General features: G+C 36.7%; 2 protein-coding genes across 3 annotated transcripts; both read left to right on the forward strand.

The window, feature by feature from the left end:
* Positions 1 to 2,002: 2,002 nt before the first annotated feature.
* Positions 2,003 to 7,380, forward strand: LOC144634693 (uncharacterized). Its single transcript, XM_078493726.1, has 5 exons — positions 2,003 to 2,089; positions 3,570 to 3,672; positions 4,191 to 4,223; positions 5,895 to 6,079; positions 6,713 to 7,380. The coding sequence occupies exons 2-5, from the start codon at positions 3,616 to 3,618 to the stop codon at positions 7,176 to 7,178; spliced, it is 741 nt and encodes a 246-aa protein (XP_078349852.1). The 5' UTR covers positions 2,003 to 2,089; positions 3,570 to 3,615; the 3' UTR covers positions 7,179 to 7,380.
* A 5,935-nt stretch (positions 7,381 to 13,315) lies between these two features.
* On the forward strand, positions 13,316 to 16,463 carry LOC144634681 (uncharacterized). 2 transcript variants are annotated; one of them, XM_078493713.1, is made up of 5 exons: positions 13,316 to 13,515; positions 14,264 to 14,377; positions 14,463 to 14,528; positions 14,834 to 15,045; positions 15,361 to 16,462. In XM_078493713.1, the coding sequence occupies exons 2-5, from the start codon at positions 14,321 to 14,323 to the stop codon at positions 15,824 to 15,826; spliced, it is 801 nt and encodes a 266-aa protein (XP_078349839.1). In that variant the 5' UTR covers positions 13,316 to 13,515; positions 14,264 to 14,320; the 3' UTR covers positions 15,827 to 16,462. The 2 variants fall into 2 exon arrangements, with proteins under 2 accessions (XP_078349839.1, XP_078349840.1); XM_078493714.1 differs by lacking the exon at positions 13,316 to 13,515 and having other exon boundaries at positions 13,572 to 14,377; positions 15,361 to 16,463.
* Positions 16,464 to 24,213: the final 7,750 nt, after the last annotated feature.

Below are 24,213 nucleotides of genomic sequence, written 5' to 3' on the forward strand. Positions count from 1 at the left end.
TTCATTAATAAGAAACAAGTGGCCAGCAATAAAAACGTCCTTCCGAGCGCAGGGCTTCTTTGATTTCATGGTCTAGCGGTCTTGCTGGATATTAAACTGCACTGTTTCAGTGGTTTTCGTTCCCACTTAATAATATCGACCGTTGCTAACATATCCGCGCTCTATATCGTATGTTACTGCGGTTAATGAGAGCATTTTGGCTTATTTAAATGAGCTGGCTACTTGACTCAAGTGCTACCCACTCCGGCTTACATCATGACCTAACACCACATTAAAAAAAGAAAATAAAAACTATGGCAAGAAAGTTATCTTTACTATATGGTAGTTTCTTAGCAGTTCAATATTTTAATTTAAGGCGAGCAACGTCAGCACCCAAACTGATTCGGTCAGTTGTGAAAACGTGAACAACTAAACAAAAAAGTCGTTAAAAGTTAATTACATGCAATTACAAAATTCCAGAAAACCTTACCGCAAATTTATACAGTAGTTCAAAATTTGTTAAGTCAAAACAATCTTCAGGAAGTCCTTGTAGTAAATATTCCTGCGTGGGCGCTTTTTGATCACGTTAGGTTGTGGTTTTGGAGCAAAAAAGGAACTCACATTTTTTTATGTTATCTATGCATCCATATCCAGTCATTGTGGCTTGATAACAAATCCAAATATTTTTATGCATGTTATTTCCCGTGTCGGTTAACACTCGGCTAATCTAAAGCTCTGAACAGTCAATATTAAACTCCTTATTAGCCTTGATAACAAATATTTAATCATTTCGTATTCCAGAAGACTCTTTAGAGAGCCTTAGCGGTGTTTTGTTTCTGTGATATGCGCTGATGGCTTTAGAAGTCCCGTGTTGTTTCTTCTTGGGGGTTCCGGAGCAAAGACATTTTATTTCTACGTTACCTTATATTTCTTTTCACATAACTTGCTAATTAAATAATTTTCAATTCGAATACTTATACGCGAATACCTTATTATAGGAATATAACGAGGCATTTTAACAACGCGAACAAAATTTACGCGTAATAAAATTAACGCGAATTTAGGAAAAGTTCTGGTCAAATGCTAATAGTAAAAAAGTTAACATACATAAAATTAACGCGAATTTTTGAAATTCGCGTTAATAACATGTATCGTTAATTTCCTATAATAAGGATAATTTCTTACTAGGTTTAAGATTACCCAACAGGTCCGTCTTTTTATTCTTCGCTGCTATGATATTAGGTTTAATTTTTGGCGATTGTGCTTGTAAATATGGCATATCATCATGCTTCTGGCAGGGCTCAAACTTTTTGGAAATACGCTGCAATTATGCCAGTTTTTCTAAATTATGCTTTCAATTCTACTTGGTTTTTAAGAAAAATGAAGACAGAGCAGGGCAAATAACGACAAAACAAGGAAAACACCTTTATGCAGTGACTGCGCGTGTTAGTATTTAATAAATATCAACAACAATGTTACGTTACATGTCTTACATATCATCTGCAGTTATTCTTCAGAATCAGCAAAATGCTCAGGTTTTTTTTTACCTGTCGCAGCACAGCATACCGTTTCGAAGACACAATATTTTTGGGGGGGAATTGGCCGGGGCATGAGACCAAGAAACATCAAATCGACCACAGGCAGCTTGGAGCCAACATTAAACAAAAGTTTTTGAAACTGAAGTAAGAAGAAGTATATTCAAATCAAACCTACTTTTTCATTTCGTGAAAGTGAAAAAAAAAGCCAGATTATTCTTGCAGTGTTAAAAGTAGATAAAAGCTAAAAATTATGCACGGTTTGCTAAATTATGCCATAAATTATGCCTGCACAATCTACAAAAGCCTATATTGATATCTGCGGCGGTTGTTTGTCAAAACGACAACAACGGAAATCATTAAAATGTCATTAAAAGTTAAGTGTAAACTTCAAGTGTTTTTCACTCAAAAGTACATTGTTTGGCGTCCTTTCCTTACGCTTAAACGTATAAAAGGGTGTGAACAGTTTAGTATATACTAGACTGTTGTATCATCTCTGTGAGACAGTTGATCTTTCGCGACCAGTTGAGGAGTCAGTAAAAAAACGTGTACATATAAATCCATATACTCATACGGTAAGTGATCGTTCATTTTCAATGTTTAGGACAACGAGAAGCATGCAATTGCTGATTCTTGAATTCTCGGTTCCTTTTGCATCATAAGGTAGAACCGAAAATTAATAAGTACAATTGAAAGAGCCTTAGTAGCACTTACTTATAGCAAATTGGGGGTTTGCAGTTTATGCAAGAAGTCTAACTCAAACAGTTTTTCTTTGGCAGCGAGAAACCCGTGAAAATAGATTAATTCCCAACGATTTTTTAACCCTCGGACGTACAAGGGGGGGGGGGGGGGGGGGGTGGATGCAATCCCCCCATAAGGTTTTTTCCAAATTTTGAAAAGAGGATTTAATCTACAATGCTGAAACTTTCAGTAGCTGTTCATTCATCCTTTACGGAAATTTTGATATGTCAACCATGTGTCCATGATATTTGACGTTGCCATGGGCCATGGCAACGTCATAAATACAGGCAGGTCTTGCCAAAAATCGTCATTTTTCACATTTTTCTTTATTTTTTCCAGTTTTTTGAAACAGAAGTGCAAGATTTGTTTATTTTTACATTCCATAAGCATTCTGCCTTGATTTTGCATCAATTTCCGTTATTTTGTAACTTTCTAAGAAAATGTTGAAATCCAAGATGGCGGATCCAAGATGGCGGCTCAAATGACGTCACATGGCGTCATATGACGTCACAGCCAATTAAAATTATGTCATCTTGTAGAGTAAGCTAAGGGCTTTCTTATCAGTGTAAAATAATCTCGCTACGCCTTAATATAACGAAAACTCCGGGGAGGGGTTCCATCCACCCCCCCCCCCCCCCCTTGTACGATGGTGGGGGTGTGAGTTTGCTTGTACGTCCGAGGGTTAACAGAGCGAGTTTCAGCGTTTTGCCATAGTTCGCCATATAGGTTATTAATACTAAAATCATAAGCTACTCCGAAACATTAATTTGCAAAAGTTAACTTGGACGAGATACACCTAATTGCAATAACGCTGTCATAGAAACAAAAAAGCAAAATGGAAAAAGACAAAGAGGAATTAATCAGGAATCAATGCAAAACGATATGTTTGAAATTTGTCCAAAGAAACGGTCTCAAAACGCCTTAAAATACAGGTGAATCAATATAAATATAAACTCGCGAGTATCCCGTAATTGCTGCTGTTACGATGACTTAGTTACTTAATTCTATTTGGCTTTTTTATTTTTAATATGACAACGATATTGCAATTAGGTGTTTATATCAAAAAACGTTTTCTTACGGATGGCAAATAAAGCCAGCAACATGAAGTATTTGAGATATTCTGGGATCGGAAATTTTAATCACTGGTCATTTTCAAACCAACCAACCAACAAACAAAGAAACAAACGGTCACTCACTGTCGAATGGGCTAATAGCTATAATAGGTGTTAATTTTGGTGGATAATTCTGAAATCCTACAGGTGTTGGAAGTTGTGTTACTTGAACTAACGAATAATCTCTTTTTTTTACCAACAGACCACTCTCATTTGAGTCAGTCTTGGTACAAGGTTACATCTTCATCATGCAATTGTGGCTTGCTTTCTTGTTGTTTTTGACCGTCATTTGCCATGGAAAATCGGTAATATTTTCCTCTATTTCTTTATGTTTTATCTATTATGCGTTGCAGTTACAGCAAAAATAGGTAAACCTTCCTTAAGACAGAAGTCAAAAAGAGGGATAAAGGACTCACACTGAAGGGGACCGTGTATTTTTTAAACATAATTTGATCGTTAACAACCTGTACCACAAGACTTTGCTATTTTATGTCAAATATATTTACTACTACGTAGTGGCGTTCATGTTAACGCTTTATTACGGCTGTGTCTTGAACAATGAAGTATTCAACAGTTTCCAGTTTGTTACCATCAGTGAAGACTTTAATCTGCCGTTAACACGTTAACTCACTTTCAAGACTACACGTCGTCTTTCCGACAAGTAGAACTTGTCGTAGAGAAAACATGAAAAAAAATGTCTGATCTCGGAATTGTATAATGCCAAATGAAGCTACTACTATTTATATATTTTGGAGTTGTCGTTGTTTTTGTTGTTGCTGTTGTTGTACTAACTTACATTCATAATTTTTGTATATATTAAAAGGCCAACCTGCCCAAGAACGATTCGGGCTGCAAGGTAAGACGTAAGTTTGTTTGTGTTCAGTTAATATCTTAGAAATCGTTTGACAACTGGATTAGAAAAATGTGTAAAGCGAATGTTGTAAACTTAACTTCAACGAGACATTTCGATAATAATAATAATAATAATAATAATCATTTGTATAGCGCCCTTTCCGTTCAAGGGCGCTTGACAATGTTAAAAAGTAAAATATTAATTAAATAAATTACAATTTACTTTGAATTTAAAAAATAAAATATGATTAATATAAAAAGGCTTCTCTAAGACTTGATAATTTTAAAAAGTAAAATATTAATTAAGTAATTTACAATTTACTTTGGATTAAAAAATAAAATATGATTAATATAAAAAGGCCTCTCTAAAAAGCAATGTTTTAAGTTCTTTTTTAAAAACGTCAAGTGATTTAATAAGTTTGAGTTTCTTTGGAAGCGCATTCCATAGTCTGGGGGCGGCAACTTTAAAAGATCGTTCTCCATAAGACTTTAAGTTTGTTTTCGGTACAACCAACAGATTCATTGATGATGATCTGAGTTGCCTGGTCGGTGTATAGTGCTGGAGTAGATCAATTAAAACATATTTGATGATCATTCGTTGGTGGAATTTAAGTGTCACGATGAAATATATATGGTCGAAAATTCAGTTAATCAGGTGTTAGGCTCATAAATATGCACGAACCCCACCTGAGTGGGGTTCGTGCATATGTAATGAATTACACACTTTGTCCGTCCCGAAGCTGTCATGTATCAGTGATTTCAATGTGACCTTTCATTCCCTTTGTTATATGAGAACCAACCTAAACACTATAGAGACGAAAGAGACGATCCGGAAGATCGGGACGATAATGAGATCGCGTTGATCGCTTCAAGTTCTATTCGGACAATCGTTTCGATCGTAAACGGTCGAAAGAGATCCATGATATCAATGGAAACCACTTTCGGATGACACTCCTAGCTCTTCGCTTTTCTTTTTATCAGTTCTTTCGCTGCAGGACTTCTTCTTTGTCTCCTTAAGCGACGTAGGATCACAAGAATTAGAAAATAAATCGCTACAAGCTTTGCTCACGATTATCATTTGCCATATTGTTTTAGGACTCATATGCATGCTGAAATAATATTGTCGTCCCAGGCCCAAACCGCGCAGTAACGCTTTTTGAGACGATCAAGGCGATTATATGGAAATCAATAATCACTACTATCGTACCGCTCATTCGGATCGCTTTAAAATATGTTCAAACGATCGTAACGATCACGACGATAAATAAATAAAAATAAATAAATAAATAAATATGTTTATAGTGGTCATGCACTTAGCTTCATATCTCAACGAGATAGCTAGTTTACAGGTATGCCACTGAAACAGAGGAAACAAATAATTTTATATGAACATAACAAGGTTAAAAATCCCAACTGGCAGGAGGCAGACCAGTTGGCTAAATACAAAGCGTGGTCGAGGGTTTGAACTCGAGACAACCGAGAAACAAATCCAGCTAGTGGCAGGGGCAGGTTTTGAACCGGGGACTTCCGGATTACAATACCAGCACCCTAAACCACTCGGCCACGCTTACCTCCATAAATGCAAACCAGGCTTAAGGTTAAAAGGCGGTCGTCTTTTGCTAAGTTTTGGTGTTTACATTTTTGCCCTGAATGTAACAAATACTTGTACTTGTAGGAACACAATCCACGGTCTTGCGTCGATCATCTGAGGAATGGCGCTAACCGCTCTGGCTACTACAAGATTTATGATGCGGCTGGAAATGGATTCACTGTGTACTGTGACATGGAGACAGAGCCAGGGGCAGCATGGACCCTTGTCGTGTCTTGGAGCCTCGAAAATAAGGATTTTTCGAGCTTTAGGTACATTCCTATTTTGTCTCTGCTTCACATAGTAAGCTTCACAAAGACCAGCAAACAAGAAAACTAAGCTGTATGAGTGTTCTAAAGCTGGACTGTGAAACTTCCCACCAGCTCTATTCTAAATGTAAGCTCGATCTAAGCATAGATTGACTAACAGACCACGCTTCTATTCATGGAGAGTTAGGCCGTGTACACACTTGGTTCCCAGACATGGTGTACGAGTACGAATCTCGCTGGGCACTTATAGCTACTAATGTGAACACACTTTATATTAAGTGCCCACGCCAGAAGGTATCGAACCTGTACTTGGGCATTTGAGGGTACTAGTTTTGGTGCTTGGTTCCCCAGTGTCTGAACACGGCACCATTTTTTTGCCGGTACCCAGGTACTTGTGCTCGCGCACCAAGTGTGAACACTACCTGATAGACACATCTTCTTCTCCATGTGAAAACTACTAGCAGAGGGTCAGAGTGAGAGACGCGTTCAAGCAGCTACGAAGCCTCATAAGTGTAAATATATCTTTTAGAGTATAATTGTAGCAGTTGTCGGGCGGTTGGTTGTTTTTATAGCTTCAGCGTGTTTTAGTATTTTTTTGCATGTCTTTATTTTAATTTTTATCTTTCTTAACTACAGGAGCGCACCTCTTTCAGTTAACGATCCGGTCAACGAAAACTCGCCAAACTGGTCCCTTTACCGACTGACTGTTGACCGGATGAGGTCCTTAAAAGACGAATCAACCCACTGGCGGGCCACGTGCAGTTTTGACAAACACGGTATCAACCATTACAAAGATTACGTCCGTGGACGGTTTGCGGAGGCTGACATATTCGATTTCCTCGGTGGGGGTGTTTGTCTTAAGACCGAGCTCGTGAACATCCGTGGTCACATGGCAATACGCAAGACAGCCAGGTTTTGGCAGGCTGCCAACCTCCATTTTCTGCACATCGACAGCGCCGCGAAGGGTTGCCAGTTTGACCCAACCCTTGGTGCTGTGCCAAGTGAGGATAATTTTGGGTTTTACGACCGCATAAATCCCAAGTTTACTTGTACCATGAATGGGAATTCCACCACACAGTGGTGGTTCGGTGGATACCAATAGTTCGCTGAACAGTCCTAGTAACGCCAACTTTTTAGCACCAATCTAGTGTAGTGTTTGTTTTCATCTTTGTGAAAATTCAGACAAGTTTCTCAAGTGTATTTAGTTTCTATGTAATCTAAGGGTCGTTTAGTGCGCCGTAATTTTGATTGTGTTATAAAATAAAGCTAAGGGCCAAAAGGGCGAATAAACTTGACTTTTTTTAGTTCTGGGTTCAAACGATTTGATCGTGCATTGAGAGATACTGAGAGATACTTAGACTACTAAACGTGATGTGGAACCGTACTCTTATTGACTGCAGGAAATGTTTGAATCGTATTATTATGAGAAATCATGCACACAAAAAGGATGGATAATGATAAATTTGGAGAAGGGAGTTGTACTGGTAATTAATCAAATGGAAATGAGTGGAATTAATGGACTTCTTCAGTTTCAGGATTTGAAGGGTTGTGGTGTCGTTTCCATTTTACCATATTTTTCATCTTCACCTGCTTACTCATTTATTTTAACAAAATGCCAACAAGCAGCTCTTTCAAAAAAAATGGTGTTCAGTTTCCGGATCGCGTAATGATAAGCAAAATAATATAAGTGACAAGTATGACGGTAAAGTGAAAACAGCTCAAATCTGGCCTTGAACCGTAAATTGCTAGTCTGGTATGACGCATGATCTTCTCTTTTTGAGGACCGCGATTCGTGATCCCAGCTAAAAGAGTTTTGAAAAACAAAAATAAATAACGTATTTATAAATCATTTTACGAAAGTGAACCAAAATTGACAAAAAGACACCAATCACGAAGAGCTAAACATTGATCTGGTATGGTCAGAGGACACGTTCTCTTGGCTCGATTTATGCGTTTAAGAACTTGTCACACTGTGAATTCGCCTGAGAGATCAAGTCTTTCTGCTAGACTATTAAAAAGGTAAATGCAACGCAAAAAAACCCTATCAGGTACAGATCATTTTCTTAAGTAAACATCTCAATATTCGATGCTAGACTATTTAAAAAGGTAAATGCAACGCAAGAAAAAAAATACTAATCAGTTACAGATCATTTTCTTCAGTAAACATCTCAGTATTCGCTGCTAGACTATTAAAAAAGGTAAATGCAACGCAAGAAAAAAATACTAATCAGGTACAGATCATTTTCTTCAGTAAACATCTCAATATTCGATGCTAGACTATTTAAAAAGGTAAATGCAACGCAAGAAAAAAAATACTAATCAGTTACAGATCATTTTCTTCAGTAAACATCTCAGTATTCGCTGCTAGACTATTTAAAAAGGTAAATGCAACGCAAGAAAAAAAATACTAATCAGTTACAGATCATTTTCTTCAGTAAACATCTCAGTATTCGCTGCTAGACTATTAAAAAGGTAAATGCAACGCAAGAAAAAAATACTAATCAGTTACAGATCATTTTCTTCAGTAAACATCTCAGTATTCGCTGCTAGACTATTAAAAAAGGTAAATGCAACGCAAGAAAAAAAATACTTATCAGTTACAGATCATTTTCTTCAGTAAACATCTCAGTATTCGCTGCTAGACTATTTAAAAAGGTAAATGCAACGCAAGAAAAAAAATACTAATCAGTTACAGATCATTTTCTTCAGTAAACATCTCAGTATTCGCTGCTAGACTATTAAAAAAGGTAAATGCAACGCAAGAAAAAAATACTAATCAGTTACAGATCATTTTCTTCAGTAAACATCTCAGTATTCGCTGCTAGACTATTAAAAAAGGTAAATGCAACGCAAGAAAAAAATACTAATCAGTTACAGATCATTTTCTTCAGTAAACATCTCAGTATTCGCTGCTAGACTATTTAAAAAGGTAAATGCAACGCAAGAAAAAAAATACTAATCAGTTACAGATCATTTTCTTCAGTAAACATCTCAGTATTCGCTGCTAGACTATTAAAAAGGTAAATGCAACGCAAGAAAAAAAATACTAATCAGTTACAGATCATTTTCTTCAGTAAACATCTCAGTATTCGCTGCTAGACTATTTAAAAAGGTAAATGCAACGCAAGAAAAAAAATACTAATCAGTTACAGATCATTTTCTTCAGTAAACATCTCAGTATTCGCTGCTAGACTATTAAAAAGGTAAATGCAACGCAAGAAAAAAAATACTAATCAGTTACAGATCATTTTCTTCAGTAAACATCTCAGTATTCGCTGCTAGACTATTTAAAAAGGTAAATGCAACGCAAGAAAAAAAATACTAATCAGTTACAGATCATTTTCTTCAGTAAACATCTCAGTATTCGCTGCTAGACTATTTAAAAAGGTAAATGCAACGCAAGAAAAAAAATACTAATCAGTTACAGATCATTTTCTTCAGTAAACATCTCAGTATTCGCTGCTAGACTATTAAAAAAGGTAAATGCAACGCAAGAAAAAAAATACTTATCAGTTACAGATCATTTTCTTCAGTAAACATCTCAGTATTCGCTGCTAGACTATTTAAAAAGGTAAATGCAACGCAAGAAAAAAAATACTAATCAGTTACAGATCATTTTCTTCAGTAAACATCTCAGTATTCGCTGCTAGACTATTAAAAAAGGTAAATGCAACGCAAGAAAAAAAATACTAATCAGTTACAGATCATTTTCTTCAGTAAACATCTCAGTATTCGCTGCTAGACTATTTAAAAAGGTAAATGCAACGCAAGAAAAAAAATACTAATCAGTTACAGATCATTTTCTTCAGTAAACATCTCAGTATTCGCTGCTAGACTATTAAAAAAGGTAAATGCAACGCAAGAAAAAAAATACTAATCAGTTACAGATCATTTTCTTCAGTAAACATCTCAGTATTCGCTGCTAGACTATTTAAAAAGGTAAATGCAACGCAAGAAAAAAAATACTAATCAGTTACAGATCATTTTCTTCAGTAAACATCTCAGTATTCGCTGCTAGACTATTAAAAAAGGTAAATGCAACGCAAGAAAAAAAATACTAATCAGTTACAGATCATTTTCTTCAGTAAACATCTCAGTATTCGTGATATGGTCTAAAAAGTATACGTGATTTGAAGGAAAATAGGCTCTAGATTTATGATAGGGAGCCCCCTTTACCACCCTGACAGAATCCTTATCCAGACTTACAATTCTAAGATAGTTAAAGAGAAGGATAAATGAGAGTTTTCCAAAACATTCCCAACTTTTTATTCAACTCCACAAAAACACGGGCAAAAGGATTTCTGTTCCCTTTAGGAAATAACCAATATGAAATTTCTGGTGTTTATAAAGGGCTACTTTTGATTATAGAGTATATAACTATTAGACAGAGTGCCTTTTGAAATGAACAAAACACTTAAGTGTTTGTTGAACACATTTCCTGATTTTTTTCAAGTAATGGTGCAGGAAACCTTAGATGTAAAAAAATATCGCTTTCTTTTTCCATATACTAAAAACCTTTTTTTTGCGGCAAATCACATTTACTATTACACTTATGATCGGCCTTGCTTGTTTATCTGATACTAGTTCAGAATCAACATTTTGGCATTTGGGACCGATCGAAAAGGTAAAGAAGAACACTTATAAAAGTACAAAGGAATTATGATAAATTCAATTTCATTTTCAAAGGCAGACGTTTTGTATTTGACGGCGGCTTTCATGCTAGATTTCAGTTCAATGGTCACTCGCTACCTAGTAGAGTTCAGTTCTTCGAACTAGAAAGTTTTAACCACCTTATACGTATCTCTTAATTGTTTTTATTCTATTAGCCACGTACAAATTACCCAAGAAATACAACAGGGTTGTGCACCCAGGATTGTGTTAAACAACTGTATTCACGCTCTTGTTTTCCTAATATAATATATAAGCAGTATATCTGTGACTTTTTTCTCAATATACGACTGACTAGAGTCCCGGTAATCACACTGATTATTTGGGAACTCAGCTTTAAGTCTTTAAGTGTTGAGTAAAAGTATAAAATTGTGTTTGTGAACCCACGTAAGCTGTATGGGTATTTGCTAAAGGGTGCGGTTGTAGGACTGTTTTCGCCTGAAATTGGGCCAGCTGTCTTACCATCTTCATAGTTATAATAAAAAAAAATCTCTTGATTTTTCTTCATTGCTCTGATCTAGCTGATAAAAGTATCATTAGCTGCGTGAGTTTTACCACGTTTGATATTACTCGTTATATGATCGGCCTTGTTTGCTGAGCAAATATTATAAACATTATTTTTTTCGAGTTTTGGACCAATATGGTAAAAAGAACCAAGAAAGATACGATGGAATGGCTTTCACTAGCCACGCAAACACAAGCGAAATCGCATGCGCAAGCGCAAGGATGAAAACTCATATTTCAACGTGTAAACGGTTTCGACGCAAGCATAAGCACAAGCACATTGTGCTTGTGGCAAGCACAAGCACACACAAGGATCAAAATTTCTGCTTTTCTCGTGCTTGCGTCGCTAGTGAAAACCAGGCTTTATAGGATAAACAGAAAGGCAACAGAGATAAATTTAACCTTTTCAAATTTCAAAGACACGATTTATGTCTTTGGCGGCGGTTTTTAAAGCTATCTTTCTTGGGATCTGATAGCAATAATTGACATCTCTGTCAATTAAGGTATCTTGATTAACAAACTTCAAATATTGCATCAGATTCTTTTCGTATGCTGTACACATTTATTAGTCTTATGTTTCCATAGTGAGGTTTTTGGTGGGGGGCGGATTATAAGTTCGAGCCAAGCTAGGAACAAACTAAATTGAGTGATTTTACTTCAGTTATGCAGTGCTTCCTTGGTTTTTGAGGCGATTCTTTAGGATTGGGGAAGGGGGGGGGGGCGTCAACTAGACACGGGGCGTTTATTAGAGGGGGGCGTCTAATACAAACTTTACATCTCAGGGGAGGCGTTATTTGATAGAGGATTTGAGAGTGGGCGTTTTTATAAGCTATCTTTTGTTGTTTTCATACGCTATCCCTACTTTTTTTTCAACTGCCCTGATGAACAGAAATAATTGTCAACGAAAAATGTTGACTTCCTAATTAAATCAAACCTGTTAAATCCGGCCATGTGTTTGAAAATGTTTCGTGCGAGTTAGCTTGGAAGGTATAACGTTTGATATTACATCAATGATCGGCCCTTGCGTTCTGATCAATCTGATAACAATATTTTGAAAATGCTGTAGATACTTATCGTATTCTACTTATACCATTGAAAAGTTTATATATGCCCACATTGCATTGACAGCATCTTATAAGACAAGCTCTAGTTAACAGAAAGATCAAGGGAGTGACAAAACAAAGCCCACCCAGGTCCGTTATATCACCGGCCCCTTTTCTAACAACTGGATTTGTGCTTGATTTGGTAATATGCCATATAAGCAGTAAACCTATAACATTTTTTTTTAAATATTGGGCTTGCTTGAGTCCGTGAAATCCGACAATGAGTTTGGCCACTTGGCCCTTAAGTCTGATATCTATGAGAATTAATGTTGCCCAAGTGCCCTACGAGCAATTTTGTCGGTGCCGATATTTAACCTTTTTAAAAGGCTTTTCTTATTTGAAAGGTAATTATCCAAAATCATCCAACAAGGTTATTTAAGGAAATAATATTTTAAAAAAATTAAACTCGTTCAATTTATCAAACTTTCTGTAATTTATATCCTATTAAAAGCCAAACGACACCACCACTTAGCTACAACGAAATATTTATGATGAAAGCAATCATGAGTGCCATTTTGTACGTAGGAAAAAATGGTTTCCCTCAAGGTTTCCATAATAGGCTATTCAAATCATTAACAACATGTTTTAAATTGAACATGACGATGCTTCATCGTCATTTTCATTGCTTATACTTGCTCTGATCGATGATGCAGAAGCAATTTTCCAACAATTTTATCGCCTGAATCAAATTTGTTATTTGCATATACTTGAAGTTTTTCGTGTGATACATGACGTTTGGTAACACACTTATGATCGGCCTGGCTTGCCGATCTCAAGTGATAACAGTAGGGAGACCCAATATTTGGCAATTGCTGTGGGAGCGAAGAACAATTAAGAACAAAGCTATTAGGTATTTGCTGAAAGAGAATTATGATGAACTTATTCCGAGTTCAATCATGATTATAAAAGACACATTTCGTGTATTAGACAGAAGCTTTCGTGCTAATTTCCAGGCGATGTCATTCTGATGGCAATGATTGTCATCTGTGAACAATATCAGCATCATAATTCGGATAATGCATTTCAAAAATACCATAGATAAGATCTACTTGTATATATATCATATATCACGAAAAGATGCCATTTATTTGTACTCAAAACAGCTAACAAGCAGAACTCTGGCTGAATCCTGATCGAGTATATACCACATAAGTGTCCACGCAGGTTTGTGGTATTACTTATCTCTTTACACATAAAGTATACCTACACTTTCTCCCCCAATATTCTGTATAAGTAGCATACATGTAACGCTTTTTCCTGTTCCCCAGACTGCTTGATTTCCTAGAGTCTTATTTAGTCTGGCCACTTGGCTTTACCTTTGAAACGAATCCATTTGGGCGTTTTCCCTACATAAACGACAGAAACATTTGTGTTTTTGCTCTAACAAAGTTGTTCCTTTCAACACTGGTAAAGTGCAAAAGAAAGAACACTCGTGTACAACGCAATTAAAATAACTGCACCAAAGTACAGCTCCATAATTTTTAATTAAATAGTATGTGGACGTGGTTTGACTACAGGAACGAATGTGTGTCAGGCAATAAAAAACGTTTATTTCATCTGCACCAACGATAGAATCAAAATTATCAATGATTATTCAACACTTCGACTAACCAGAGTGCAGTTGCTGATTTAATGATTTGCATTCCCGTTGAGTCCCTCTTTAGATATTCATTTTGTCGCCTGCGTTGTATTAAGGCGTGACTAGATAGTGCCGATGACATTTAGAGAGCCCCAATCTTTTTGGGTGCGATATTATCCCTAACGACTCCTAAATTCTTGAGCGGTGTTATCTTTTCGTGATTTTCTATTTGCGTTATCATGCATTCTAATCGGCCATCTATAGAGCACAAGCTCTGTTCAGAAACCTGATGTATGCATTCTTGCACTAACGGAACTTGTCTTTCTTTTGCAGTGCTGCCAACGGGCTTATCTGATTTGCGTGTTCTTGGTATACCATTAACGTTTCATAATGCAACTGTGCTTTGCTCTTTTGTTGCTTTTGGCCGCGTCTTGCCATGGAAAATCGGTATGTTCCTTTTTTCAATTTATTCAGGCAGCAATAGAATCTAAAATTTATCAATTTATATTGACATTTTTTTTTGTCTTAAAAGGCCAACACACCCAAAGAGAATCCTAAGCAAATGGATGTGGCGCTGAAACAGGATCCAGCTTGTCAAGTAAGACCCAGGGTTTATTTATTTATTTTATTTTATACACTGAACTTTTCTTTGTGTTCACCATTTGCACGAAAATTAAGGATTCTTGACACTCATAAGAGGAGCTTATGTTGTTTTATATCACGCCAACACACCCAATATTTTCGAAATGAAAATTGCGAGTGTCTAATACTGTGTAACTGGATGAAGTTACACGTGTATTTTATCGCGTTACCTCAAGACAAGCACCTCAATGTATGTCGGAGGTCTAAAGTTTGATTGACTGGATTTGTCTGAAATTAAAAAAAAAATGCTTTTAATTACAGGGCAACTTATGTCCAGAAAACAAGACAAAAAACAAACCACGGTCCTGCGTTGATCATCTGAAGAATGGCGCCAACCGCTGTGGCTACTACAAGATTTATGATGCTGCTGGAAATGGATTTACCGTGTACTGCGATATGGAGACAGAGCCTGGTGCAGCATGGACCCTTGTCGTATCTTGGAGCCTCAAAAATAAGGATTTCTCGAGCTTTAGGTACAATATAATGCTCATGACCATGACCAATGCACTGCCCTATCCCTATTCCACCTGAAGTCTTTTTATGGAATTTCTCAGAAGATGGGTGACAAATTTTGTATCTCAAACACTATGAAGAATGTCGGATTACAAATATTTGTTTTAAAAAAGTTTGGAGGAAAAAAATAAAACGAGAAATTGAATCAAAATGTAAAAATTTATTTGAGAAATTAAAAAAAATGACAAATCTTAGATGGAAATGTCTTACTGCCTTTTTGGTATTGCCTTTTTGCAGTACATGATTGCAATATTCGTTTTTCTTCTCAACTACAGGAAAACCCCTCTTTCAGTTAACGATCCGGTTAACGAAAACTCGCCCAATTGGTCCCTTTACCGCCTGACTGTTGACCGAATGAAGTCCTTAAAAGACGTATCAACCCACTGGCGGGCCACCTGCAGTTTTGACAAGCACGGTATCAACCATTACAAAGATTACGTCCGTGGACGGTTTGCGGAGGCTAACATATTCAACTTCCTCGGTTCGGGTGTTTGTCTTAAGACTGAGCTCGTGAACATCCGTGGTCACATGGCAATACACAAGACAGCCAAGTTTTGGCAGGTTGCCAACACTTACTTTCTGCACATCGACAGCTCCGCGAAGGGTTGCCAGTTTGATCCAACTGTCGGTGCTGTGTCAAGTGAGGATAATTTTGGGTTTTACGACCGCACAAATCCCCAGTTTACTTGTGCCATGAATGGGGATTCCACCACACAGTGGTGGTTCGGTGGATACCAATAGTACACTAAACAGACTTAGTAACACCAGCTTATTAGCATCAATGTAATGTAGGTTAACTTATATAACTGTAAGTAATAGCACGTTACTGCAAGCTATACTGGCAAAGACCCAGATACCTGTTTTGTTTTTCATCGTAAGGAGAAATCAGTCAAGTGTCTCAAGTATATTGAGTTCGATGTAATTTAATTAAGGGTCGTTTAGTGCGCTGTAATTTTGATTATGTTATAAAATAAAGCTAAGGGTGAAAAAGGCGAAAAAACTTTTTTGATTTACTACTACCGTTCTGTGTTTTACTACAACAAAGTCTTCATCAATCCAAAGTTTAATTTACTGTTATCCCTGACTGAGGACTTCAAAACGTACGGTCAGTTTAGTGTATATTTTTCATTAATTCAGTCTGTAGAGAAATAAGTCAAGTTTAAACAAGCGAATTTTATGCCCGAGAAACCCTTAGTGAATTTCACTTTTTAAGTTTCAGTGTAATTTTTAATTTTAGAGCTCTGCTGTACTGTGCCGTTGTTATTTTGGTTGTTTGATAAGATAAATCTAGGGATGGAAATCAATTCTTATTGGCTGAGGAGTGTGGTTTGCTATCTGCTCTTCGAAACATTTTACGTGAATTCATGTACGTTACCAGATAATTATTAGATGAAATGCAAATTTGTTGGAGGGAATAATGTCAATATAATCAAATGGTGTAAGAGAAAAAAGGTTATGCTTTTTAGACCAGGTTAGACGGTATGTCTTTAAAGACGATATATAATTTATTCACGGGAAAATTTCAGCCGTATGTCTGAATGTCCGATCGCGTTTGATATTACTCATTTGGCGAATATTTCACATGCCGTCTCCATGCAGCTCGCTGATGGTTTAAAAGAAAGATGCAAGGATTCTTATAGGTGCATTCAGTAAAAACAGTTACAGCAAGGCGCCCAAAAGTGTGACCATTTTTAATTTATTCACATTCTTTCGTGCAGATTTAATCCAATCAAAAGCCGTGGATAGCTTGCAGTTGACTTGTGATTGGATTAAATCTGCACGAAAGAATGTGAATAAATTAAAAGTGGTCACACTTTTGGGCGCCTTGCTGTAAGCGACATTATTATTATATTTGCTCAATAACATTACAAGAATAGGACAAAAATGTTGAAAAGCAAGGTTGTAGAATACACTGATAAAAGGTCGTTGCAGTATTCTCTCCAACCAGGCGTATAAACGGATATCAGCAAATTTAATACAGGTGTTAACCTTTTTTCGTGATGTACTAGCATCCTATCCAAGAGAGAGTAAAGATTTCTCCTAGTCACTTTATCCTACGAAAACCGGGGATAAACTCCGGTATGATGGGACACTAGGCTCGAACGCAGACTGTGTGCCTGCTCCCACCAAAATATATGTACAGTACAAAATCACATTGATAACAGACTATCTTGTATAGAGAGGTAAGGGAAAACGCGTCAAATATATACTGGTTTAATGCATAAATAGGTTGTCTGACAGAAGGGAGTGAGTAGAAACCTCATCCGTAAGGTAAAAACCCCATTTTTTTGCATCAGTTGGTCATCGATAGAATAGAAGAACAATAGTGAATTTTGACAAGTGCTCCTTCAAACGGCGTGACATTTACATAATAAGCTCAAGTTTACTTCACCAGAAAATGTTCCGTTTTTTGCAGTAACAGGCCTTTTGTCACGCGAATGAATATCATCAGTCTGTGTATTGACACGTTACGGTCACGGACGACTTGTCTCGTATATAACTTCCGGTCGGGTATAACAACATAACAGATATTTTTTGTTCGCTCTCAGTTTGTCTTTAACAACAAAATCATAAGGGAACGAAAAGAAAGTTCTTCTTGACGAATAACGTCATAGGCTGACGTTTTGTTCACCTTAGACAAACGAACAAGAGTGGTGATCAAAATTCCAAGTTCTGGCTTTTTTATAATAGGTGCAGTGAACACAACGGTACTAATCTCTTGAATTCCAAATCCGTCGTTTATTTACGAATTAGAACTCTGCTTTCAAACCGATAAAATTTAAGTAGTCAGTCGTTACATTCGTGAAATGCTTTTTTAGTTTCATGAATAAACTCATCGCAATCTTAAATTCTTAAATCTTTGCTTTACTGGAGTTTTTGTTGAACGAATACTTTTTGCAGCGCGTGCAAGTCATCATCATTTGCATGGGAAAAAACTTTGTGACCGCTAAAGTTTACGGAATAGCGCACAGTTTTCACTCGCTGAAAAGGAACATTTTAAACATTTGAAGGTATGTGCGATCCATCATGAATACTGTGCGTGCGTATACTGTTTATCCAAAAGTGCCATGGATATTTAGCTTTTCATTCGTTTATAGCGCTGCTCATTAGCGCTAGCAGTTTGTACTGTCAACATCTCACAAGAAGAACTGTGGTCAAAATTCCTTTTGCTTAAAGGATCGAGGACAAATCTCAAAATACTCCATTCAGGTTGGTGCTTAGCACATATTTTTCTGCCCAGCTTTCATTTTGTTTAAAACAGATCTAAAAATACAAAACGACACTCTTAATTTTCGATCGCCTTAAGCTTCTGCGATCGAAATCACGAGAGGCCGAACACAAGCCCGGAACAAACGGAAATATCAACTCCGCGATTAAACATCATGCAGAAATCGGCCACGACATACATCCAAGTTACGCCGAAATTCTTGAAACAGGTTTAAGCAGCAAGAACAAAAGACTGTTTCTGGAATCTGTACATTCTTTTCTCGACAAAAACACTATAAACGAAAAAGCGCCCTTCCCAAGGGTTTACGCATCTTGAGGTAGAGCAAAGGGGGGCAACAGACAATAACGTCGATGCAACTTATTAGAATTCTGCGAACCTTGCAAAAATCCATCATTCTCTGAAGAAGACCGCAGAAGGCGATCGAAAATTTATAGTGTCGTTTTATATTTTTAGATCTGTTTTAAACATTTTTATATTTTAAGCTATGACCACAGATCGCTCCAGCAGTTTTATTTCATTTTGTTGTACTGAGATTGTTTGAAATAGATGTTCACTTCGTTTGAAGATAACTTTTATCTGTGTAAGTTTTTGACTTACGAAATTGTACCAGTCGTTTTAAGGTTTTTTCCGTTAATTCTTTCCTGTTTTTAACCTTCATTTAGCCGTTTTGGTTGTACATGTAAATGTACAGGCTTGATCATTTTTATCGGCAGTCGAATTTCTTTTGTCGCAGATATTGTTTTTGTTTTGGTATGAAGTAATTTTCAATTGCTGTGTTTGATTGTCTTTTATCTGGAGTTGAACTTTCTTTTTCTGCGAGATGTGGCTTTTGCTGTCAGTTTATTTTATGTGACTGTGAGTTTGCTCTACCTCAAGAAAACTTTTTTTGCCGTGAGCATATTTAATTCTGCCGTAAAATATTGATCATGCACGTTTGGCCCACCGTTCTTCTTGCTAATTAATTAATTAATTTATTTATTACCAGAATAAAAATAATGTATTGTAAAGTACCAGCCACCTAGTGCTGACTAAAGGGCTCACGAACGTTCAGCGGTTAACCAAAAATTAAGGGTGGAGGCACACAGTCACAACAACATTCTGCAAGAAGGACAGTTAAGCTGTTCGAAATGATTTTGACATTTTGATATTTGCATTGTACCTGTACAATGAACATATGGTAGATGAAAATGAAGACAAGTTGATGTATCACCTGTACAAATATACCTGAGAAAAACAATTTATATCTATAAACAACTTTAACCAATTCTTTTAACTAAATTGAGCTTTTGGGATGCTATGCACTGAGAAACTAGCCTGCGAACAGGCTCCTGAGTAGAACAAGGCGAGAAAAAAAAGCGACGAACGAAGCTAGCCAAGCGTGGGCTGGGAGAGAACGCCACGCTCAGCTCACTTCGCTCGTCGATTTATTTTACGCCTTGCTCCACTTGGAGCTTGGTCGCAAGCTATGAGAAACACAATTATTCGCGACATCGACAGATTCGTTTTATCTGCTCAAATACAAATGTTGTTTTGTACGTTGACAGGAGGTTGGCAAATAAAGGACAAACAAAAAAAGGAGGATCCACGACAACATATCTACATGGAAGCTTTAGAGACGTTTGCCCTAGATTCCTCGATATTGCGTAAGTCTAACACGCAGGAGCTATCATCATCATCATCATCTTCATCATCATCGTCATCATCATCATCATCATCATCGTCAACATCATTCTTATTTTTATTTTGTTTTATTTTTTAAATTCATCTTTATTCGACATACAACAAAAAAGTAAATAGATAATTAAATTAAACTTACATGAATTACAGAGCTACACCTATTTAAAAAGAAATACACAAGCGTTATGTACAAGAAATGTTCATTGCATTTTTTACAAAATAATTTAATTTTATTGCTAATTAATTCCACTACCTTACATATTTACTAGGTTTATTAATTTACAAACAATTATATCAAATTAATTAATTATATCTGAATGATAACTTATATGGGAGCAATTAGCCATATTTTGTAGTAAATAATAAAGATGGTAAATTTTAAGCTCGCAGTAATAACAACCAGCTACAACAGCGAATACCAATATATTCTCTCATAATACTTTAATATCTCAAATGGTGAAGCTAAATGTATAAACAACCCGTGCCGGGACATGGACACAATCACACAACGAAAAGCGTACCGCGACCAGCAAATAAAAGCTGACAAGTCAATTGAGAAATGTAAGTTTAGACCAGTTTATCTTGCAACTACTTACATGGCCATTTCGGCGAAAATAATTCCACCTTTATTAGAGTATCTTCATACGTATTAACCGCCAGATCGATCTTGGTTCATTATGAATATATCCCCGGCCAATCCACAACTGAATGTCTTCGTGGGATGTTTTCTCGACGTGGGCTTTTAAGCTAAAATCGAATGTTGATTAGGCCGCAACAGCAAAGAATAAACTTCACGTACTACACGAAAAAACGGCTCGGAAACATCGTTGAATTCTTTCCAGCTAATGAAGCATTCGAACCAGCCAGAATACTTTTCATCTTGTTGCGATCGATCGTACGAAAATTATACGCGCGTCCAACTCCTTTTGTGTGTGCTGTAAACACAAGAGAACGCCACTGTTGTCGCAGGATATTTCGCTTATCCTTCACAGACTATTTAATAATAATAATAATATATTATTATTCACAGACTATTTCCACCGAAAAAATTACAAGATTATAGGCTGAAAAACAGCAGAACTTAAATCGCCACGGCGAAGCATCTAAATACCCTTGCGTGTGCACTCGATATGTTTACTCGAACACGCGCGATGCTTATGCGTAATGGCAAGTGCGCATTGTTACCGCTGACAAAAGGATCGCAGTGCCATTGTTTATGGCGGTTGCTAGGGACTCTCCTTTTGATTCTCTCGAGGACACGTAGCACGCTCGAAATAAGTCATTTTCTTCGTTTCTTCCACGAAATACGTGACCCAGAAGCCAATGCAGCATGGACAACCGAAAACAAACATGGCGGACAAGAATTGTGCGAACGAAGCCACAAAAACAGGCAAAATTCGACGGATTCTCAGCATGTGTGAGACGAAAATAGAAATATTTTCCATGCGTTTTATTGAATTCTTGTGAAATTTGGCAGAGTTAATACACACAAATGGAGCTTTCTCTGACTTAGCCGACATTTTTCGTAGCATCGGATCGTTTTTTTGCCCGATTATGATATGGCACGTGACTGGTTTAGAGATGGTCGATTATTTTCCGTAGGAATAACAACTGGATGTCGGCTAAGTCACCGAAGAATTGTTTTTATACAGGTATTTGATAGTACAAAGAAGAAAGCTATTCAAAGAAAAGAAATGGAGAAAATAAAGTAATTATTATTTTGAGTGACATTTTAAGGTGTCAATTTTCACACCTTTATGACCGGAAATTGAAAAATGTGAATTCAAATTTGGATTCTACGGTAAAAATTACTATAGAATAGTGAATTTAGGGATTTAAACAAAGTTAATAAAATATCTTAAAATGGGCTCTTTTTAGACGCATTTTAGCCATATGTACCACCTTAAACTCAAACGAGAACAGCGTAAAAAGGATGAACTATTATTTAAAACTAGGAGTTGCTGATAGCAAGTAAAGTGCTGCGAAGTAAGTTATAAGAATAATAATAGTAGTAGGAACGAACGGAAGGTCATTGGAATGTTTCGGATGTTCACATTTTCAGATGTGAAAGACATGATTTTTCTCAGTGAGTTAAATGCTGGTAATTCGCTTAGTTTATATAATAATTAGTGAAATTAAGGAACGAAAGCAATGTAACATGACATAGCACGGCAATTTGATTGCAAAGTCATCAGAAACACCAATTTATGACGTCAACAAGCTCAGTCAAAGCTCGTTCCATTCTAGCGCGGCGGTCATTATGGAAACGTTTTCGTGGAGCCTTCGCAAATAATCTTCGTAGTGTTTTTGCTGTACGTATTCCCCACTTAAGGCTCAGAAAGTAATTTTTTTCCTTAAAATAACTTACCGTAAACACCCGCGTATAAGCCGCACCCGCAGATAAGCCGCACCCTGAATTTAACAACTCAAATGTTGGAAAAAAAGTTTTTTGAAAGTAAATCAAAGAAAATCCAAAGTCGAGTCAAAAATCCAAAGTTGAGTCTTTGAGAAGTCTTCTTAATCGAACGTAAACTCAATGAACATTGAAACAGAAAATACTTCAGTCTTACCCACAATTTGAGCTCTTTAATATAATGAAAACCAACTTTGACATATTATGGGTGATCTTTTTCTGGCATTTGTTGACAGGTATTTCTTCATTCAACGCAGTTTTTCCATAGATTTTTGTGTGACAACAACAAGAACTTTCGTTTGCAGAACGTTCGTAGCTTAGTAACCAGGCATTTGATCGGACGCGAAATATGGGACTTGGGCGAGAACGTAAAGCAAAACAAGATGGCGATGGAGGCGTTCGAGTTTCGTGGCTATCATATTGACAAATTAAAGAGATTTGGGAGCCATCTATTGGAGATAAACTTGTTGCATAATGAGAGTTTTGTAATCAGTTCGACAAATTTTTCATCAAAGTGCAAAATGAGAGAGAAACAATTGGCCATCTTAATACTCGTGAATACTCGTGGTATTTTCTCGCTCGTAAAAGTATCAATATTACTGTTAAAGTTATAGGCCATTGTCGACACTGCAAACAGTATAGGAGCTGTCAAACTTGCAAAAGCAATGACCGGTACTCTCTTGTAATTTTAAGTTTTTTAATTTACATAATTTTCCATAAATTGACATCAGTTAACCAACATTTTCCGAATGTTCCCGCAGATAAGCCGCACCCCCGCTTTCGAGCGAAAATTTTTGGAAAAAAGGTGCGGCTTATCTGCGGGTTTTTACGGTAGTAATGAATAATTGTGAAAGCGAACTATAAGAAGGCCTCGTAAATTCGTTATTCATCAGAGCTGGCGCATAAGGGATGAAAAGACCATTTCCCCGGCACTATACTTGACCATCTTGCTCAAGAGAGGTTTCTTGGGAAGCATTTACAAAGTACTGAACAGGAGCGCAAGCGGCAGCGCTTTAAAATTTAACTTCTTGCTCTTTAGCGAAAAGGACATCGCAAACGACAAACGCAGCTTCCACATGTTACATGCCGCTGATCATACGTACTGCATGTACTCAAAATTATCGCCAGTTAAAGTCAAATCGAGTGTGTCGCCTATATAAAGCGCCCAGGCCCCGCGCGGACAGTCAAAAATAGTTCTGCTGCTACGCTAAGGCTTCGCAGCAATAATGTGTCATTGCCTTCATTACCTTCTGTATAACATTTTTTTGAAAACGCGAAAATCTGGGTCGGTCGGACGACGCTAAACAGAGAAAAAAGGGAATGGCCTTAATTAAAACAAAATAAAAAAAATAAAACATATATATTTGATAGAAAAAATATATATACAGGGCGCTATCGATTTTTATCGGTTATGACTATTAACTAGTGTGGCCAAAGATCATGATGATGTTGCTGCGGTTACTGTTTTTGTATATTTTGCATTTTAGAAAAAGGGTTACACATTGTAAGCGACAAATATATAAATATAAGAGTAAAAAGAGAAAATCAAGCTTGTTTGAGAACAAAAGGAAACGTCAATCGTTGCTATGGTAACATTTGTGACTAAGTGACGGGTAAAAAATTAAAATTTGGTCATATTTGATCATTATGGTGTATTTTGGCAAAAATCGAACATTGGCTTCCTAGATAATTTTAATTTTCAAAACAACCACCCTTCGACTAAAAAAACTACATCGAGAGCTAGCCTCCTTAAACCAGACACACCTCAATATTTTCCTTTCATGTTCCAAAAGCGATAAAATTCCCATC

This window comes from Oculina patagonica, chromosome 13 (assembly GCF_052425735.1).
Source record: "Oculina patagonica isolate OP01 chromosome 13, crgOcupat, whole genome shotgun sequence".
NCBI lineage: Eukaryota > Metazoa > Cnidaria > Anthozoa > Scleractinia > Oculinidae > Oculina > Oculina patagonica.